Here is a 20281-nt window from a genome sequence, read left to right on the forward strand (position 1 = left end):
TTTTTTGGAGGCTTTTCACCCTGTGACTTTTATCATAACATCACAACTGTTCCTATGAAATTAAACCTTAATTTAAAATTGTCAAGAAGTGGTTGTACTTAACATTTTAGTGTAAAACCTCTTACACTAAGTGTTTTTGTTCAATTGATTAGCAGTCATCCGTTTCATGCACTTTTCTCTGCACCAAATACATTTTGGAGATGAGACAAGATTTTGCTGTTATTAAGAAGTAAATAAAAAAGTTGACAGAAATGCAAACATTATGTTTTAACTTTTTTTTGCCTGTAGCATTAGTTCACATAAAATAACATTCAACATTTTGGAAAATCAATGCTGAGCAGTGAAAATCAATCCAGTACCAGAACCAGCAGAAGGTTTGCTGAGCGCTGCTTTTTCAAGATTTACAAAACTGCTTGTCAGCACATGAAAACTAAATCAAGTCAAATCAGATTTTATTTATATAGCGCCAAATCACAACAGAAGTCATCTGTTGGCATATTGATTGTATAAAAGGCATGATGATGATGATGAAAGAAGGAAGCAGGACCCCAGCTGGTGGATAGATGAGGGGTGAACCTGGAAAACCAGTGAGGATAAAGAGCACAGAAGTTCCTGGTAAGACATTGAGTTAAAAAATGAGCCTGAACATCCTTCCATCTTCTTGTAGATGAGACAATTCTCCATCTACAGTGGCTTATCTGTCTTGAGGTGCACGGGTCTGCTGGATATCCCAGCTGGCCACGGGCGAGAGGCGGGGTACAACCCGGATGACACGCCCGCTTATGGGGTTTCTGATTTATATTGGTTATAATTCTGTACCACTGACAGGGCCGGGCTACCTCATATTTTCACCCTGTTTCCACTTTTAGCCAAAGCTATGGTAAAGTCAATCACCTGACTGTAGTTTGGATTGGATGGAATCAGCAGCCGTACAGCTAGCTGGTACCGAATCCAACACACCAGACCTTTAGCCATGGAGAAGAAACAGAGACAAAATAAAAATGGACGTGACTAATGAGCACCACATGTAGCAGAAACAAATGAAGCTCCTAACGACAGGGAGAAGCTGGAAGATGAAGAGCAACTTAATCCATTTGATTATGCAACATTTCCACACCCTCTGCATACTATTTGAAATACCAAAATGTTTTTTTTTTAAATCATTCCAAACATGACTGCAATTTGAGTAACAATTGGATGAACACAATTAAATATTTCTGTTATGCTGGCTACTAGAAGTTATAGCTTAACCACTAATAGCATTGTAATGTTAATATTTGTATTAGGTATTTAGGATGACTTAATGCATTTAGTGTTCATTGGTCATATGGGATGAATCAAGGCTCTTATATAGATTTTTTTAAGCACATCTCCTCCTGGTCTCTGAATTTGTCACATCCCATCTGGTATTATTTGATCGGCTGCTTTATGACAGTGTTTCTTATGTCCCTGGCTGATGAAGTCATTTGTGACTTGTTTTTCTTAGTAACTCAGTCCCTGAATGCATTTTACTGACATTAACAATCCAGTGTAATTTAGCAAAACTCAATCTGGTTTGGTTTGGAAAAATTATTTCTGGCTAAAGGGGGGTTCTTTTGCAACACCTAGGGGTTACACAGCCGGGTAATATGATCAGGACCTTGAAGCCAGTTAATGCTGAGAGGATTTTTACAGGATAATTCTAAATGTCAGATTCTTGCAAAACTTCAAAAGAAAGCATTTTAACAAAAATTATTTGCATCTTTTTGGTTTTAGCTGTACTTGGTGCTTATTTTACAGATGCGGTCATATTGTTTTCCTGTTCCATTGAATTTTTGTCAAGTCAATCCTGAACAGGCATTTATTAGAAGAACAAATAAACATATTATATGCATATAACATATGCAAATTAAAGGGATACTTCATAATCGTAGAAAATACTCTCAGACAGGTGCTGCAGAGTTACTAATAGGACAATTCATTCAACATATTCTCATTCCATTGACTTTTAATTGGTCATTGTGTATATTAACGCAGCAGGGATGCGTCTCTATAAGGCTTTAACTGTTTGACAGCCATGTTGTTTTTTGACATGAGGACTCAAGGCTTCCATACGCAGTAATTGGTGAATAAATTTGCAACAGGAGGAGAAATGTTGTCTTATATTAAAAATGTATGTCTAACAGAGCCAGTAGCATCAAAGACATTGCTTTGTTACTGTTTTTTTACTAGTTAGTGTTCAGACGCATGTTGAAGAGATCCACAGGCGATGTGGAGGAAATGTTTTTATTAGGTCCACCAAAAAATTTACATACAAGCAATTAAATGAAATTACACAAAAGAAAAGTAAAGAAAAGAGGTGTTTCTAAGGATTCAGAGGTTTCAGCTGCTAACGGAGGGAGAAATGTTTACAAAGAGCTAAAATGTGAATTTTCATTAACGGTCATTCAGGGGGTAATAGTTACCGTCTGAAACTGGAAAAAGTGTGTATTTACAGTATTAAATAATTTTTGAGTGTTTCTTTTTTTCCTTATCGTGCTTGTCTCTCTTATCTGGTTTCATTCCTAAATACTTTTGCAATCCGACTCCAAAACTTCCACTCCCCTCCAGCCAGAAAGTTATTTTTATCTGCAACAAAAATCTGGCCTTTGAATGCAGTCTCACCTTTCCCCCCTTTAATTCAGCCATTGTTTTTTTTGTCACTTGCGTTTACCTCTAAACACAAATGTGCATCTATATCTTAATGCATGTAGTAATTTATAATGTATGCAGATTAATCAACAGAGAGTGGAAGAGATTGCCTCGGCATGTTATTTACACAACGTGCTTCATCAGAGCTGCTCGTCCCATCCCATCTTTGTGATGTCAAAGTACAGAGGGGCCGTTTTTTGACAATTTTCAAATGACATTGAGTCACACACACTCACACTAATGTGTAAAGGTGAGATGGGAGACAGTGTGTGACCTTTATGCTAATACTGCTAGCTTGCTTTATCTCTGGTTCTAATGTCTCTCACCTGTCATTTGTTTCTTTTTTGATTTGAATAATTTTCATTGACACGACAGACTCAAGGTTCACCGGAAGACCCCGACATCCGTGCAAGTTGTTAGACTGAACTGTAAGAATGTTCTGGACTGGCTCTGATATTGCTTTTGGCATGAAATCAATATTTGCTCTAAACTGTCTTAAATTGTTTAATACCAAGCATTTCTACAGTTTGATACTTTCAGTATTTCATTTCACTCTTCCTCATTTTCCCATGAAATCAAACTGCTGGAAAGACTTAGCCGATGTAGATCTGCTTGATATTTTGGCAGAATTACTCATGTTTAACCAGACGTAGCCTGTATCTGTTCTCACAAAGTTCTGAGATGAAATAGCACCCAAAAATCTGTTTGGAAAGACACATTGGAGTCGGTCTGTACCCACCATACCAGTCTCCCTCCATCATAGAAGAGTTTTAGCAGACGTCCTCAGAAGCTGCTCGTATTTCAAGGCGCTGGAGGGCCGGCGGGTCTAAGTGGAGTCCATAGGCGCTGCTGCCGGCCCGGATGAATCCGCTCACCGGCTCTGCTTACGCTGTCTTGTGGTTTGCTCTGAAGCTACTGTCATTTCACTGGAATTTCCTGCCATCTGCGCTCAGTCAGAGTTTCTCACAGATCCACACCTGCTTGTAAATGTTTTGGTTTGCCAGGAGAGGAGGATGGAGGGATAGGTGAGCGCTGATGGCACCAGAGGAAAACCACTCTGTAAAAAGAAATGCAGCTTAGGTGGATGAAATGCAGAGTGATCGCATTCATTTCTAACAGCAAGCTGGTAAATATGTGAAATTAAAATGTTAATTCCATTTTGCATCCGTCAATCTGTTTACTGACATATACATATGGTGGACGAAGGGTTTGGATCATTCTTCACGCAAAATTACATTGTCGTAAGAATAGAGTCAGTTTTATTTTGCTGAAGTTGAGAGCGTTGCTACCTACACTAATGTCTCTAAAGTAAATATGAGGCCAGGCAACAGCTGCTTAACATAAACCGAGCATAATAAGTAGAAACGGGAAGAAATGATGTTGTCACGTTGTAGGTCGTCTATCAGGTTCACAAAATACAGAAATATCTGTTTGGTTTTTAAAGATGTTAGCAGTTTCCTCCTTTTTCTAAGCTCTACGCTGCACGTCTGTAATATATATGATATACGTTGTCTTCCTGATTCAACTATGAGCGTTGCTTGAAATAACCCGGTTGTTTGATTTTATTATAACTGGAACACATTAGACATTAATTACTGCATGCATGCAGTGAATCGCCACAGTTTTGTGAGTTGAGCTGTTTTCCTGGACTCCTGTGTAATGTTTGATAATGATAATGATGCTTCTGTGGTTCTGTTGTTGCTGACAGGAGCATAAATAATGTAAAGTGTCATCATCTGCAAACTGACTAATAACTGAATGGGACCAATAAACTATTGTATCCTAAAGATCAGAGGGAAACATTTCAGAAGTCACTTCAGTCCATCTACTGGTTCATCATATATTTTGATCAGCTATGATGTCATGCGCCGGCGCTGTGTCCAGGTGTCCCCTGCCTCTCACCCACAGCTGGATGAGCTCCAGTAACACCAGCGACCAAGATTCAGATCAGATCTTCATCTGTGAGTGGCAGTAGCTCAGTCCTCTAGATATTTGGCTGGACACCAGAGGGTGGCAGGTTTGAGACCCACGTGGAGCATAAAAATCCATAGGTAGTTGCTGGTTCACCGTCTGAGAACTGCCGAGGTACCCTTGAGCAAGGCAACATCACTTACAAGCTGCTCATTGGGCGCATCATGACGTAGCTGCCGGCCGCTCTAGCTCTCAACTTACTTTGCATGCTCATAAGCATTTTGTATATCTGTGTGTGTGTGTGCCTGTGTGTGTGTGTGTGTGTGTGTGTTTGTGTGTGCGTGTGTGTGTGTGTGTGTGTACTTATGTGCACTTACCCTGTGGAGTCTTCCGATTCTGGAATGGACATAAACACACACACACAAAAAAAATCTGCGGCCTATAAAAACTGATGAGAAACAAAAGCCGTATTTAGTTTGGAGATTTAGTAAATTTGACATTTCTAGATGATTTATTGGATGTCCCGCATCCAGAGCTGTGGGAGTGTCCAAAGTTAACCGTGTAAAGTTAATAGCAATGCAAACCTCTTTCTGATCCAATGAGGCATTGTTATTTTGTGCAACATGAGACTGTGTTATTCACAGAGTTTCCCACTGAGTTTACTCTGACCCAAACTGCCTTTAAAAATCTGGAAAGAGCCAAAGAATTTTTTTTCTGGCTACAACAAAGAAGTCTGCAGTGTTATGGATACAAAAGATCACATCCATCAGAATAAGTGAGGACGTTTCACCAGCACAGACACAGTGAGTGAATCATTCCTGAGGGAGATTTATCAAGAGTGTGCCTTTTATTGTGGGTACTTTCTGTGTGGATGGAATTCTTTCTAGCACAGTCAACCACATTCAAACACTTCTTCTTCTGCATCACCTCTTCCAGCTGGAGCATTGCTATACCAGAGACGGAGGAGTGATGGCCTCCTCGGTTGGGGGTCCTGTGGCGGTTTGCATTCCTCTTGCCTTTCCAAGCAGCTCTCACAGCCAGTCCGTGGTTTTGTCACCTGGATTCACGTTTGACTCAAGATTTAGACGTGAGCTCATGCTGTTGGCAATTTGTCACAGTATTAGATCAGCTTCAGGAGCAGATCGCCCACTCGGATGGTGCGTGATTTGTATTCGGAAATAATGCCATCGGCACATTTTTCATGCTCATTCTCAACTCGGAGGCTTTGACCATTCTGCCTGACTGTCTACAGATGTTTCAGCGCCCTCATTGTCCTCTTGGACGTCCAGGTTGCACTAAAGGTCAACGTGAAGTTTGTTCAGACTTCGATGATTCATATTTGAAATGTGAAACAGTATATGAATTGTACCAAAATTATATTACAAGAAGTCTCTCAGATTAAAGATTTGTATCAAGGCTGGTGAGGTTGAAAAGATTCAGGACCCAGGAGCAGAGCGATAAAACAAAAACCACATCAGTATGATTCTCCCCTCTAGTGCCTCAGAATACACTTTATTGCTTTAGCATAGAATGAATCATATTTATTATAACATATAAATGTGTATTTTAACTTACAATTTTAACAGCAGCTCATTTTCTGCTCATTTCAGGTTTGGGAAAAATGTGTTGTTCACCTTCGATCACTTGTGTGTCTTTGTGCAGCTCTTAAGCTTTAGTGTTGGATCAGCAGCTTCAGTTTCAGCCTCTTCCCTCAGTAAAAACAAATGTTTCAGAAAACTCCCCCTCAGCACCCTCTTGTTTAGGTTTCTCCGTTCCGCTGTGAAAGTTTTCATAGGCTTTAGAAATTGGAACCAAAGCCGAATATTTTGCACAGCTTTGATGCATATTCCTCTTTAAGTGATTATCATTACTTCTAGCTCCATGTGTTATATAAGGGAGATGTATGTATATGTGCAGTATCATATTTAAGTAGTGGGGTGTAAAATAAAACTTTTCATCCTGGGACACAGCTTCAGGTCTAATGTGGTCTGTGTCCTGATGAATAGAGATGTTGTATGTTATGGTTGTGTACAGACATTATTAACGGTTGTTAACCAGCTAGCTAGCTAAGATAATTTCATGTGATTGCATAATGAAGTGCATTCCAATGCCGGGAAATATCTTTTCATTAAGACGAGCTCAAAGCGATCCAAGAGCCACATTTTGTGACACGGACAAAATCAAAAAGAAATAGCAGAGGTTTCCCCGTCTGCTGGAGCTAATTATCGATCAACGCGATGCAAATCTTACAAGCTGTAGATTGTTAAGAAGCATATGTGGACATATTTATTCATGAGGCGTCCCATTGGTTATAGCGTTCATCGTTAATCATTTCAACAACGAAAGACTCAACCACAGCCCGGTGCCAAGTTTGGATGCAACAGTATCACATGACAGGGGCAGATAGGCAGGGGCAAATGCTTCAGCAGTTTTTAAATCTGGGTGTCTCTGGGCTCTACATGTACGGCTTTTAAAAGTTAGATATAACAATATTTGAATAGCTAATATGCCTTTAATTTAGGCTACATACATTTATTGAGCAACAGCAGCAAAAGTAAAAATATTATTTGCTTGTCCTCAGCGGGGAAGTAAAAGATGAGCTTTGCTCAGAAAATCTCAGCCTTTAATTAAAGCTAACAGAAAAATTAGTTGTCATTATCCACCATTGTTCTTATAATGGCCTGCCCTGTGCTCGGTGAAAAGTTCATTATTATAGGGTGAGTGTGAAGTATGTTAAATATATGATTGTAAAACTGAAGATATCAGAAAAATTTAAGTGCTCACTCAATTTCTTTTGGATGAACAAACGAGTACACGATGATTTATAGGCACTCATACTCCACAGATCTAGTTTGGTACGATTAGTGCATTTTGAAAATGGAGACCTGAGGTGTAAATTCAAGAAAAACTTTCCACCCCCAGTCAGAATTCTGCTTTATGGCCATATTGGTCTCTCATGTCTTTCAAAACAACACAGGCAACATTTGTGAAAGCAGTCAGCCAAACACATTTATGAAACTCTGTTCTCCTGCAAACATATTCCATTAAAATATACTACACCTGTGGGTATTTCATCCCACAAAACAAATATTCTGATGTATTTCTTCAAATTCAAAAACTAAGATCTGCTGCTCTTATTCTTCTCTAAGCCATAAAATCTGATATGATTTATACAGAAAAATAAAGGCAATAATCTCAGATGTCCTTGGTTACACATAATGCTGAGTCCATATGGTTCTATACGGAATACGCCACAAGAGAGTGAGCACCTGCAATTACTGATTTTATTGTGTCCACAAACAAAGTGGTTGATTCCTTGAGATAAAAAGTGTATCGTGACACATACTGACCAAATGTAATATCTGCTTGTGATTCAGTTTAGTTATCAATATTAACTGTAATCAATATGTGACAGTGCTTTTACTCAATGTGTCCATGTTTCTCATTTGAATCTTTTCATCATGTTTCGGTGGAACTTAAAAGCCCCAAACCGTTTGCAGTTCAAGGGGAAAAGTGTGTATCGTGAGATGACTTCCTGTTTGTTCGCCATGAAACGCCACAGCTGTGTTTAGCTAAGCTTAACAAGTCAGGCTTTAAAAGCCACATGAGATATGCCTGCGATTTTACAGTGCTCAGTGCTCAGTTTGAGGCTACGCGGGACACTTTGTCTTGGTTTTCATGTGACTCTTCTTTGTGGATCTGGGCCAAAACGGTTTCTAAACATTATTTGTTCGTAGGTACAGTAAGTGTCCTGATCTGACGCTGGATTTAATGACTGATAAAGATTATTTATCAGTAGAATCCACTGATTTTCTTTTCTCTTATGTTTGAATCTTTTAAAAATCTTTTTATTTTAACTTCAAATAACAGGTACTGGGCTACAGTAATATTTCAAACACATTTGCTACGCCAGCATCATTAATCCCGTCCAACTTGTTGACACACAACCAGATCACGACCCCTCTAATTAAAACCTAACCACAGTTCCCATGACTGGTCTGCTGTGTGACTCCATGGTGGGAACTCCTGCCATTTACAGGAAGAACCATAAAACTGTAAACCCCGACTGTACCAGGAAACTATGGGCATGAACCTACACTTAGTAACTCCATCATCAGCTAATATAACTGCAGAGGAGGACTTACTCATCATCTCAGCTGTGTCGGATTCTGGCTCGTGAAATCACCATCTGCATGAATTCCCTTTGAATCAATCGATGACTAATAGCACACGACAGGGATCCTGTTGGAAATTAGATCATCGATATCTGGCGAATGGCGGAGGACGGGAGTGTCAGCTCCAATGAACGCTGAAGAGCCAGAGCACAGTAGAACTACTGTCTGCATGACAGGGAAGTGGAACCTCAGTTGGATCCACTCTTTTCCAGCCCGTCTATGGCATCAGAAGCTAGCAGTGTGATGTGGTCCATTACTCTTCTGTTAACAAGCATCTGGACCAGGTTCCAGGCAATCGGCTGCCACACAATGCCTGGCTATTTGCTGCGAGGGTGGCCTTAATGCCCACGGTAATGAATCAGCTCTGACTGCTACGGCAGCTCGAAGGAAACCAAACAGACGCTAGCTGCGGCGTCACACGTGTTGGATGGAGACCTGCTGACCAGGGGTTCGGACGGGGTGTTGGTTTTAGTTCCTTCATCTGGGAGCTTCTCTGTTGTTAATGATTGAACTCAAAGAGTTGGAAACACCTGGAAATGAGGAAACGACAGAAAATGACTCATTTTTGGTTTTGTGTTTCAGCTCTTTTGCTGCAACAAGTTGTCAAACCAGCGGACATTATGTACAGTGCGCCCTCATGCATTCGCACATTAATACCTGCGACCTCATTGCAGATTTAGAATAACCCTAACAATAACTACAATTAGGGTTAGGGTTATTCTTTCTTTCTTTCTTTCTTTAATCAACTCATGAGCTGTAATAGGGCCTCGCACCATAGAATTAAGCTACTTAATGCTTTAAAATGATGCTTAATGCTTTGAGTTCGATTCTACTTCATCACCACGTGTCTGATTCTCTATTTTTAATTCAGCAGGAGAACCTTTTGAACTGAATGTATTGTTACCATATAATCTTGTGTGGGTGCTTTGACCACTGTTGGCCAAGAAAGGGTTTATATTTAATGCTTCACAGAGTGTTTTGTGTTTGTATTTTGCGTCCTTTAAGATGACTCATGTGGGTTTGGCCTCTGTCTCCCCCAGTGCCTTTAGACGACTGACCGGGTAGCAGTTTGGAACGACTGAGAGAAGAATCCACACGCTCCGGATGAGATGAGATGACAACCGAAAACTTTTCATTTGATTCAAGAACTGAAAGATGGCCGTACCTCCAATGGGTTCCTGAAGCCGCTTGAAGAGAATCACCGCAGATCTCTTAGTGGAAGTCAGTGGAGGGGCCAGCATGTGGCCCCCGGACCTCGGCCCTCCAGATGCCCAGCTGACTCTTCCAGGTTTTGGAAGTTTGTTTGGGGATGCTGAGGACCTTCAGTCCACGCTTTCCTCTGAAGGTTTTTGTCAGCCATCGATAAGGACGTCTCTGTCCCTGTCGTCTCTGGGACGCGACCTCTCCTCTCTGCTCAGCTGTAAGACAGCCGGATCCCACGCAGACGCAGTCGTGGAGGATTTTACCACCACAGCGCGCACAGATTGTAACGACAACAACCAGAGGTTCAGTTGTTACCCCCAGCCCTGCCTCTCTTTGCCCTGTATGCTCAGCAGTTGCCCTACAGCTCATCCTTTTGGCTCTCCTCCATCCTCTCTTTCCTCTTCCTCCTCCTCCTCATCTTTATCTTTTGTCTCTTCCTTGCCTCTTTCCGATGCACCTGGGGGCAGCAACAGTTCTCTTCAACAGCAGACACTAAAGGACAAGTATCATTCCATCAAACAAGAGCCTGCAGACGATCTCTCAGCTTGTAAGAGGGAACTGTATGAAAGGAGCCACCAGCAGGAGGCGCTGTTCCAGGTGGGCCTATTGCGTCAAGGCCAGGACATTCAGGACAGCACTACAGATAAAGTCCAGGGGCTTAATGGACCCACAGGTCAGGACCCCACAGGGGACCAGCTGTGTCATTGGATTGACTGCAGCGCCACCTACAGTAGTCAGGAAGAACTGGTGAGGCACATTGAGAAGGTTCACATCGACCAGCGCAAAGGGGAAGAGTTCTCCTGCTTCTGGTCCGGATGTGTGCGACACCACAAACCCTTCAACGCTCGCTACAAGCTGCTCATCCACATGAGGGTCCATTCTGGAGAAAAACCCAACAAATGCATCGTAAGTCTTTTTCTTTTGACCTAGCTGATCCCACTAAACACATTATTACACTAACTATTCCAGAACCTGAGAAGAAGAACACACAATATTCTATTTTTTATTTGTAAGTCAGCACTTTACATATAGAAACAAGTCACACCTTGTGTATATTTAAGGAACACATCAGCATTATATGTGTTATGGATGAGTGTAAGGATGTATTGGGTGGGGTTGTGTGTAAATGGGTGGGAGTGTTGTTTTAAAATCCAACTTTCTCTTGGTGGTTTCTCCTCTGATAAAGTCCAGTTTTAAGGTTCTTCTACAAAAAGTCACCAGTCGTACTGATTATTCAGCCTTTTGGGTGTTTATACTGTACATAATAATAATAATTCATGACTCAGCCTTTGGATTTTAAGGCATCTGAACATTTATGGATATTTGTTTATAGATTAATTTACGTATAATGCATATTATTTATTTTCTATTTAGATTACACATTAAATGCTTGATGGATTACCATGACGCCTGGACATCTGCCATGAAAAAAAATCATTAAATATGGAAGTGAATCCTGAAGATAGACACAATTTGTTCAATATATTTTATAGAAAAACTCTCTGCCTAATAAAGATAGAAATGTAGGGGGAGGTTTTCATGTTTTCATGAGGTTTTCATGAGGAGCTGTACATTGTCACAATCATAAGTAAACTCTCGTGATGTTAACACAGTGTGCATTAGAACCTAAACCTTCATATTTTCTCTAAACCTACAAGTTTAGAGAAAATATAGCATGGTCCACGAGTTTCAGGACATAAAAATCACTTTATTTAAAGAATGAATTGACAGATTTTCTCCCTTATCCTCCATGAACGATTAAGCGGAATCTCAGCTGATATTATATTTATATATAAATTATTGATAAAAGCAGAATCCATGAATGATATTTGACTGGCGGACCCAGTGCTGACAGACGTTAACAGACGCTGGACTCTTTCCTGTCCTGTTGGCACCTGGCTCCAGGTGTGGGGGCTGTTCTGGTTCCATATTCCCAGTGCTGCCGTTACTTGTTGGTTTAATAATCTCGTACATTTATCAGGGTTTTCTATATTCTTTACAGTATGGTTCACTACAGTAGCCATGATGCGCTGAAACAAACTACAGTCTTTGTTCCCGTCAAACAGTTCAAACTGATTCTTGTCCTCACAGCTCAGTTCACAATCGTCAGAACTTTAAAAACCCATCTGCCACATGTTTCCTCGTGACATGAATGGTCCTAATCCGTTCTTCATGTGCTAATTACTGTAGATGTGTGTGGTTGTGGGTTTGATTACGCTTGTGTGTTGCTTTTAGCTCTTTGTTGTTGTGTTTTTTTTCCACGTGATTGAAAACCTTGGATTAATTTATGACCACGATGGAGTGTGTTTTTATGTACAGACTAAACGAGGTGACTGACATTTACGGACTCATTAGAGCGACTAATAAAACCCCTGGAAAGAATAATAGGAAGAAAAACTGTTTCCATATTTCCCTCTAGAGCACCACTAGCATCAGAATCAAACCATGATCTCATTTGAAGATTTAGAACATATCCTTTTCAAAAACAAGTCCATATGTGATTTAAAGTTTTTAATAACTCTAAAATATATGGAGCATCAATTTTATGTAAACCACATGTTACTATTTAATACATGCATTTAAATCTAATTTGCGTTTGGATCATTATCAGTAGATGACACTTCATTTTCAGGTCAGTTATTGATGGACTTTTTGGTTTATTCCTCAAGGATTTACCTCACAAGGTGGAATCAGACAGTTTTAATGATGTTCTTAACTGTCGTCTGCGATTGTCTAAGTATTTCTTAACTCTCCATTAATTCTACAGGAAGTTCAAATCAGACTGAGATAAATATTCCTGTTTCACCTTTATGTGACCCTTCCCAGTTTGAGGGCTGCACCAAGGCCTTCTCCCGTCTGGAGAACCTGAAGATCCACCTGAGGAGCCACACGGGGGAGAAGCCCTACATCTGCCAGCATTCTGGATGCCTCAAGGCCTTCAGCAACTCCAGCGACCGGGCCAAACACCAGCGCACGCATCTGGACACGGTCAGTACACAAACATCTACCGTCATCAACAATTTGACATTTCAAAAACACAAACTTGTAGATATGCTTACAACATACTGTGAAACCAGTCATCATTGTCGTAGCTCCTTTTAGCCCTCATCAGATTTGCTGTTGGCTAAATCATTTTGTTGGTTAAATTACATTTCGGTCTCTTACCAGAATAATCTTTCAAGGGACACTTTCAAGCTACAAAAAGTTGGAAGTTTCATAAGAAAAAGCCTTGGTGTCACTTTGAACACCACATAAATACATGTAATCCTCTAAGACTTGTATTGAAACCCCCCCAAAAAAATCAAAAATGCAGAAAACCATTGATCAAACTGTAAAGTAGCAAAAATGAACTAACTAAAAGTTAAAAGTGACATTCAAACCTGGGTTTGAATGTGTAATTGTTAGAATTAAAAAGCTGTGAGTGAGGCTTTTGAATGTTTTCTCTCTGTAATCCGAAGTTAGATCAGCGGCTTCATCATAAACATGAGGTTAATGCGAGTCCAGCCACAAATTCCACCATAAAGTTTCCTTTTTGGGGCTGTAATACAAATAAATAGACTCTTGGAATAAGGTTAACTAGAATACAGGGGGATTTTACAACAGTACACACATTGTGTGTAAAAACAGCTTCATATTGTGTGTCTGTTTCTGTAAGTTTCATCATCTGTTTCAGCAGAATTCTCTGGCGTCTCCTTAGCCATTGTGAAAATGGTGAGACTCAGGGGTTCACTTTGTACGATTTCAACCGCCATACTAAGAATTAATAGTAGAACACATGCTGACCAGAACAGTTTGTGCCTCTCACAAACAGCAGCTGTCAGCATTAATACCAGCAGGCAAAATAAACGATGTTCTGCTCGAACTGAAGCTTCATTCCTCCTCATTGTGAGTGAACAAGATATATGGGCCTGTCAGTAACTGTAGTGTTTTATTCAGATATCATCGAAATCTGTGTAAATGTTAGCGTTTGCTTTGTCAGTTCTTCATTCCTCATTATGGGAGAAGTTTTTCAGTGTGTTTAGGTATTCCAAGGACAGCTCCTCTCCTTCAAACTAAAAAAAACCTTGGTAGTTAAATAAATCATGAGGTGGATTTAATGCAACAGATGAGAAATAAAGAAGTTAAGCATCTCATCTGAATGTCTTGTCATTGAAGTGCTTTTAACCGAATAAAACATGCAACAAACATTTCCCAAATACTCAAAAATCTTAACTAAACTAATGGAAATCAGAAGATTCAGGGAAGTAGAGGCAAAGAGTCATAAATAAACATTTCAATCATCAAAAGGTTTGGTTTATGAAAGTCACCGTTGATTCAGCCTCAGAGAAAATAGTAGGTTTTCAAACGGCAGCATCATTATTGTCTCTTGTGCAACACGTGACTATATTGATCTTCTACATTCACCACGTGTCTCAGGGATGCCTCCTATCAGAATTCAGGGATCTCTAATTCTTCTTCTGGTATATCTCCATGAGACATGAGCCTCCAGAGCATGGGTCACCAACTGGCACCGAAGTATGGACGGCAAGAGGCTTCAAAGAATTAAAAAGTCTTGTTTGATGACTTATGACTTGTTCGATGACTTCGATGACATAGATCTAGACCTTTATTCTTCCTTTATGAGTCCTAGTAGGAGGGATCTACACAGGTTCTCACTCATTCCTCTACAATTACAACAGAAGTGTGCTGATCTTAAAATGACCTGGCAAAAACACTGTCTGTGATTTAGTTGCAGCTGTCTGGTCTGTCTTTCTTGAAGGATTTGGACATTTTCAGAGCGGATCCACCAGAGGACAGAAGCTATTTTCCATCAGCTGAAACAAACTCGGAATAAAAGATGTTCCCCTCCTGATTGGAAACGTCTGCATTCATTTTGACAACGTGAATCTTCCAGAACAGCTCGTTATTTTCATTCAGGATCACTTTGTGGTAGAAAAATGTCATCACATTTTCACAGGAGGCTAAGAGATCTACCAGTGGGCAGATACTGGGTCTCTACAGATGGTTTTTATTGATCTACCAACAAATGCAGCATTGTGAGAGCAGCAGGGTTTTTACACACTGAATTTTGTTGGGAGAGACATGTCAACGAACAAATGAATCTGAGCTGTTTGGTTTGTTTTTTCAAAGGTAACTACAAAGATTGTGCTTCCGTCTGAAATTGTTGATAAGATCCGTCCACTTCCTGTCACGTCTTGTTCTGTGCAGGGTTGGATTTTTGGATGTTGGTGAGAAAAGTGATGCACCCTGGACAAAATACCTGTCACCTTTATTGATTGTGGTACTCCCAGGTCCTCAGGTGGATTTCCTGTGAGGCAACAGGCTTAAATTGCCTAAAAATCTTTTATTTTCTGTATAGAATTCCTTATTTGTGTTTCCATGGACAGAAGACATCAACAAAATGCATCCAGCTGTGTCTTCATCAGCCTGTCTCAGTGGATTTTGTCACAGGCATGTGAAGGGCATTAGAAAGGGATCTATAAATGGCTGGGTCATACAGGATGAGTGATTATGAGCCTGTATGAGCCCCCCCGCTCGCATCGGACACCTGAGCCTTTGTCTGAACCATCGGTGGTCGAGATCTTAGGAACAGAGATTACACTGGAGGAGGGTGTCTCTATTCTTGTTGGGTTGGTTTGGAGACTCCGACATCCCACAATGTAACTGGACTGCAGTGTAAAAGGATCGGAATAGTTGTTCCATCATTATTCATGTCTGCATGACATCATTTACGATTTCATTGAGTAACTTATGTCCTCAAATGTCCTCAATTGTTCATGATATAGAACATTTGTAAAGTAATAAGGGCTATCTATACTCTATTGTGAACTTAATGCACATAAAAATGCATTTGTTTAAAATGCATCTGCTCTCTCTTTCCTTCATCTTTATTCTGAATAGCCTGGACTTTCTTTAGGATTGTGAAACTGCATACCTGTTGTGGATTTATTCTGTATCCCACAGTTATTTTTACTCCTGCTGACAAGCTATGAGGACTTAGCGGTAATCCAGGGACTCAGATCTCCTGTTGCACTAGTGAGACGGAGCTGCAGATTGCACTCCCGTGTTATTATAACAAGAGGAGAACATTATTTCCCATTTTTGTGGTTTCATGCTTGCTAATAGCGGCTTGGCAGTTGTATCAGAAATCAGAAATTACACGCATCTGGCGCCAGAAGTGAGGCCCAGTGGAAAACCGTCTGAATGTAAATAATTCCTGAAAATAGTTGAACAATTTGCCAGGAAAAAGCTGGTGTCAACGTAAGTTATCTCATTTTGACGAAAAAACTTTTGATTGTGTTCCTAGTATTATAAATAACAGCCAACGGTCATAAAAGATTTTTTTCCAAGGTTAATTTCTCAAAAAGTGTCTCAACTTGACCTTGTATTTCATGTTACCTCTTTTCTGCTTGACTTGTTATCTTGAGGAAATGGAAAGAAGAATTGACATCTTATAAATAAATCTCTCGTACAAGTGCTCCATTAAATGACGTTTTGGGTGGATGTCAAGGTCCTGGCTTCAAATCCACCGTTTCTGTGTGGAGTTTTCATGTTGTCACCGTGTCTGAGTGGGTTCCCCCCAGGTTCTCCAACCTTCTCCCACCAAATAACACATAGAACAGAGGTGTAACAGTGACTCCAGGTTGCTCATAGGTATGAATGTGAGTTTGATTGGGTGAATTTCATGTGGCCCTGCTGTAAACTCACAACTTGTGCCACGTCCTGTCCAATGTCAGGTTGGATAGGCTCTACCTAAACATGGTAAGCGGTTAAGAGAATGAATGAATGAATAAAAAAATGAATGAATGATTGATGTGATTTTTTTTATTATTACTTCACTTCTTCTTCTTCTTTTCCTTTCGCCTTTTCCCTTCAGGGGTCGCCACAGCGAATCGATTGCCTCCATCTAACCCTGTCTTCTGCATCCTCTTCTCTCACACCAACTACCTTCATGTCCTCTTTCACTACATCCATAAACCTCCTCTTTGGTCTTCCTCTAGTCCTCCTGAGATGTGCCGTCACAATTATCTAAGGTGACAGATCTATAATGTGCAAAATACTCAAAAATTAATATAGATGGTGATAGGACTGGTTGTTTCTGTGTTTGGTTGTTTTTGGGTGTTCATTTTATTAAGAATTTCATTATTAAGCCTCTTGTTTTTGTGGAGACTAACTGAAGCGGAGCCGAAGCATAAGGTTGACTGAAAAGGTTCAAATACTTGTTTTTGTACCAACACTTCATTTGTTTTTGCGTCAGTCACAACAAGACCGACGATCAGCGGCGTTGTGTGAAGTGTGTGACGTGTGTGACGTGTCCAGTTGAGTGACGGCGCTCTTGAAACAGCATTGTGTTGTTTTCTAGACACTTTGTTGAGCTTGCAACTCTGATCATGCAATGCAACTCTGAACATTTAAACATTTTCAGATTTTAATTTGTGAATTAATTTGATTTTTAACATTTACATTAGTAGAATATGTTTTAAACTTCCTCAGTGCCCGTTCCAACTTGTACGTGATTATTTTTTTCTAGTAATGTTCACTTTGTGGTCCATAAACTTTCAAGGTTCTACCAAATACTGTACATGTGTTTCTCATGAAATCCTAATGCATTCCTCATGGTTTAACACTCAATAATGAATCAGGAAAAGCATGGAATAAATTAGTTTTGTGTAAATGGGGTCGTTGACTCTTTTCAACTCACAGCTTCAACAAATCTTTTGAACTACAGGTGACAGCAGCTCCTAAAACACAGAAATGTTTTAGTTGGGAATTTAAGGCTTTTCCCCCCAGAATATTTCTGTTTTAAATCCATTTCAGTTATGTTACATCAAGTTTATTGTATTTCAAATGATTTTGCCAGATTCATTCTCAATTTGTTTCTTGCACTGCTACCGAAATCAATGCTCAATTGGTTCTATGCTTTCAGGTAGGTTATGTTCACTTTATGAATAATTTGATTTATGCCTGAATAGGAGGCGTCTGTGCACTCACTATTTTCTCCTAACTCTTCTCTCTCTTCCTCCCCATAAGGCTGCTGACTGAAGGTAATTTATCTTAGAAGCACATTACGTGAACTGTTGACATAATCTGCATGTCCTTCTTCTCCCTGTTAGCTTCACTGCTACACAGAGTAACAGCCGGAGAGCATTTAATTCTAAATGTTTGTTAAAACACAGAACTACTGCATACAGTTCCAAATCTGTGACCCATCTGGAGGTCGCTCACTGAGCCTATGCTAGTTTTTGTAAAAAAAAAAGAAAAGTGTCTGACCATAATGTGTTTTGTTTTGCCAGTCTTTTAAGTATAGAGTATATTATACAGAGTATATTATTGAAAGTTCATTTTGTTAACCAAGGAACCTAAAATACCATAGAAAATAGCCCAGCTTCAGGAAACGTGGAATATCTACGTTGCTTAACAGCACAAAAGTAATGATAATGGTTAAACAATTCTGACATGACCACAGTTTTGAATTTGCTTCTATGGAAATAAACAAACTTAAATAATAAACTAAACACATTCGATGTTTTGTGTATTTCGGGCAGGGGAAGGAAATGTCCAGATAGTCGATTCTGTGTAACAGTGTTGATGCACAGATGTTTTATTTCTAGAAACTCTCTTCTAAATAAACACAACTGTACTATTTCTTTCTGTATTCCGTCATAGTTTTCTTTTGTTTTTCGTCTTTCCATTCCCAGAAGCCATACGCGTGTCAGATCCCAGGATGCACCAAGCGATACACCGACCCCAGCTCCCTACGAAAGCATGTCAAAGCTCACTCAGCAAAAGTCATCCAGGAGAGGGAAGTCAAGGTAACACATCTTTAGGTTTATTACCTTTTATTGGCAATATATTATAAATGTCATTATTATATGAAATTTGAGCAGAAAAAAAAAATTATGCTGAGCTAGCTCTAGATCAAGACCAAACAATGTCAGATTATGCGGGTGGGATTATGACTCAATCAACATCTCAACAGTTTTTGGTGGAAATCAATTCAGTAATTTTTACATACAGTAATCCCTCGCTTGTTCGCACTCATTACATTGCTGATTTTAAAGGTAGTCACGTGATCCCGTACGCACAAGCTATTGGCTGACAGCATCCGTGTGGGTGCTGCGTTCCCGAGACTCGCAAAACCCAGCGCACGTCCTTGTATTAAAGAAACACCTTTCTTTTAATACAAAAGTGCTTTAAACAGTCTGTCAGAGTGTTTTAAAGGTAATACGGATACAAGGTGGTTTAATATCAGTATGGGAAGGGTTCATGAACGTTTACATTACTGTAAATATAAAATTATTTCGTTCATAATCCAACCAATCAACCAAACCAACAACCAATCAATCAACCATTCAGTTAGTCCACCAATCAACTACTCAGACAATCAACCAAATCAACCACTGGAGGAACCAGAACCTGTTTGACAGATAATTTGACACAAATCAGTAAAAGAAAGAATATCTGCTCTTTTAAAAACGAGAACAAAGCCTCTTGTCTCAGAGAACCATAAAGAAGGTTCAGTCACAGGTCTGAGTTCTACGTAGCTCCTTGTTGAAGGGTTGAAGAACCCTACTGGGAGGAAGAGCGAGAGAACAACCAGAGGAAGGGTAAAAGCAGAGCAGGAATGTTTATGGTTGTTCAGATGAAATACAGCAGAGAAATGACACCACTGGCTGGATGCTGGAATAGGGAGCCTATTGTTCAGTGTTATCTGGACCTTGTTTGTTCTCTACGGACTCTGAGTGACATGAGGGCTTTGAGTGAATTCTCATGCCTTGTTTGCTTTAAACAGAACCACGTGTGTTTGGAAGTTGTGACATGACTAACACTTCAATAGCAGAAAAACCCTGAGGGGCTAAACTTCGAAATCATTTCACAATCTCCTAGCAGATAGGCATTTTTCTTTAAGCTTTTTTTCACATTAATTGATGTCTGTAAATTAAAAAGAAATTGGTTTAAGTTGTAAAAATGTCCTGTTTTTTTTTATTCATATGTCTTTTAGGATTCGTGATGTACATTTAAAGCTGCTTCTTAGTTGCTAAATTGCTTTGGAAAGTCCTCAGGGATGGTCTGTTGACACAGAATATTAAAGAAAATTGTCTTCCCTTAACTTTGTTAGAATGTTTTAGGATAAAATTGCCTAACAAGATTTCTAGATTTTAAATCATTGAGCAGATAGATTTGAGGGATAAAACAAGAACCAGACACTTGGTTTCACAGAAAAATGAAAAGCAGAAAACTGCCTGTGGAAAACTGTGTTTTCAATTGATCTACTGTATGTAATAAAAAGTGAAGTGAATCCCAAAGTTCAGCTTTGTGGG

At 39.8% G+C, this 20281-nt stretch overlaps 1 protein-coding gene across 2 annotated transcripts in view; it reads left to right on the plus strand.

The window, feature by feature from the left end:
• Positions 1 to 20281, plus strand: part of LOC137612825 (zinc finger protein GLIS1) — a 31334-nt gene that overhangs the window by 1108 nt on the left and 9945 nt on the right. For both annotated transcript variants that reach the window (XM_068341550.1, XM_068341551.1), the window contains exons 2-4: positions 9797 to 10865; positions 12786 to 12947; positions 18659 to 18772. In XM_068341550.1, the coding sequence (XP_068197651.1) occupies positions 9996 to 10865; positions 12786 to 12947; positions 18659 to 18772 (1146 nt within the window). In that variant the 5' untranslated portion in view covers positions 9797 to 9995. The remainder of the gene's footprint in view (positions 1 to 9796; positions 10866 to 12785; positions 12948 to 18658; positions 18773 to 20281) is intronic.

Source organism: Antennarius striatus, chromosome 18 (assembly GCF_040054535.1).
Source record: "Antennarius striatus isolate MH-2024 chromosome 18, ASM4005453v1, whole genome shotgun sequence".
In the NCBI taxonomy this organism is placed as follows: domain Eukaryota; kingdom Metazoa; phylum Chordata; class Actinopteri; order Lophiiformes; family Antennariidae; genus Antennarius; species Antennarius striatus.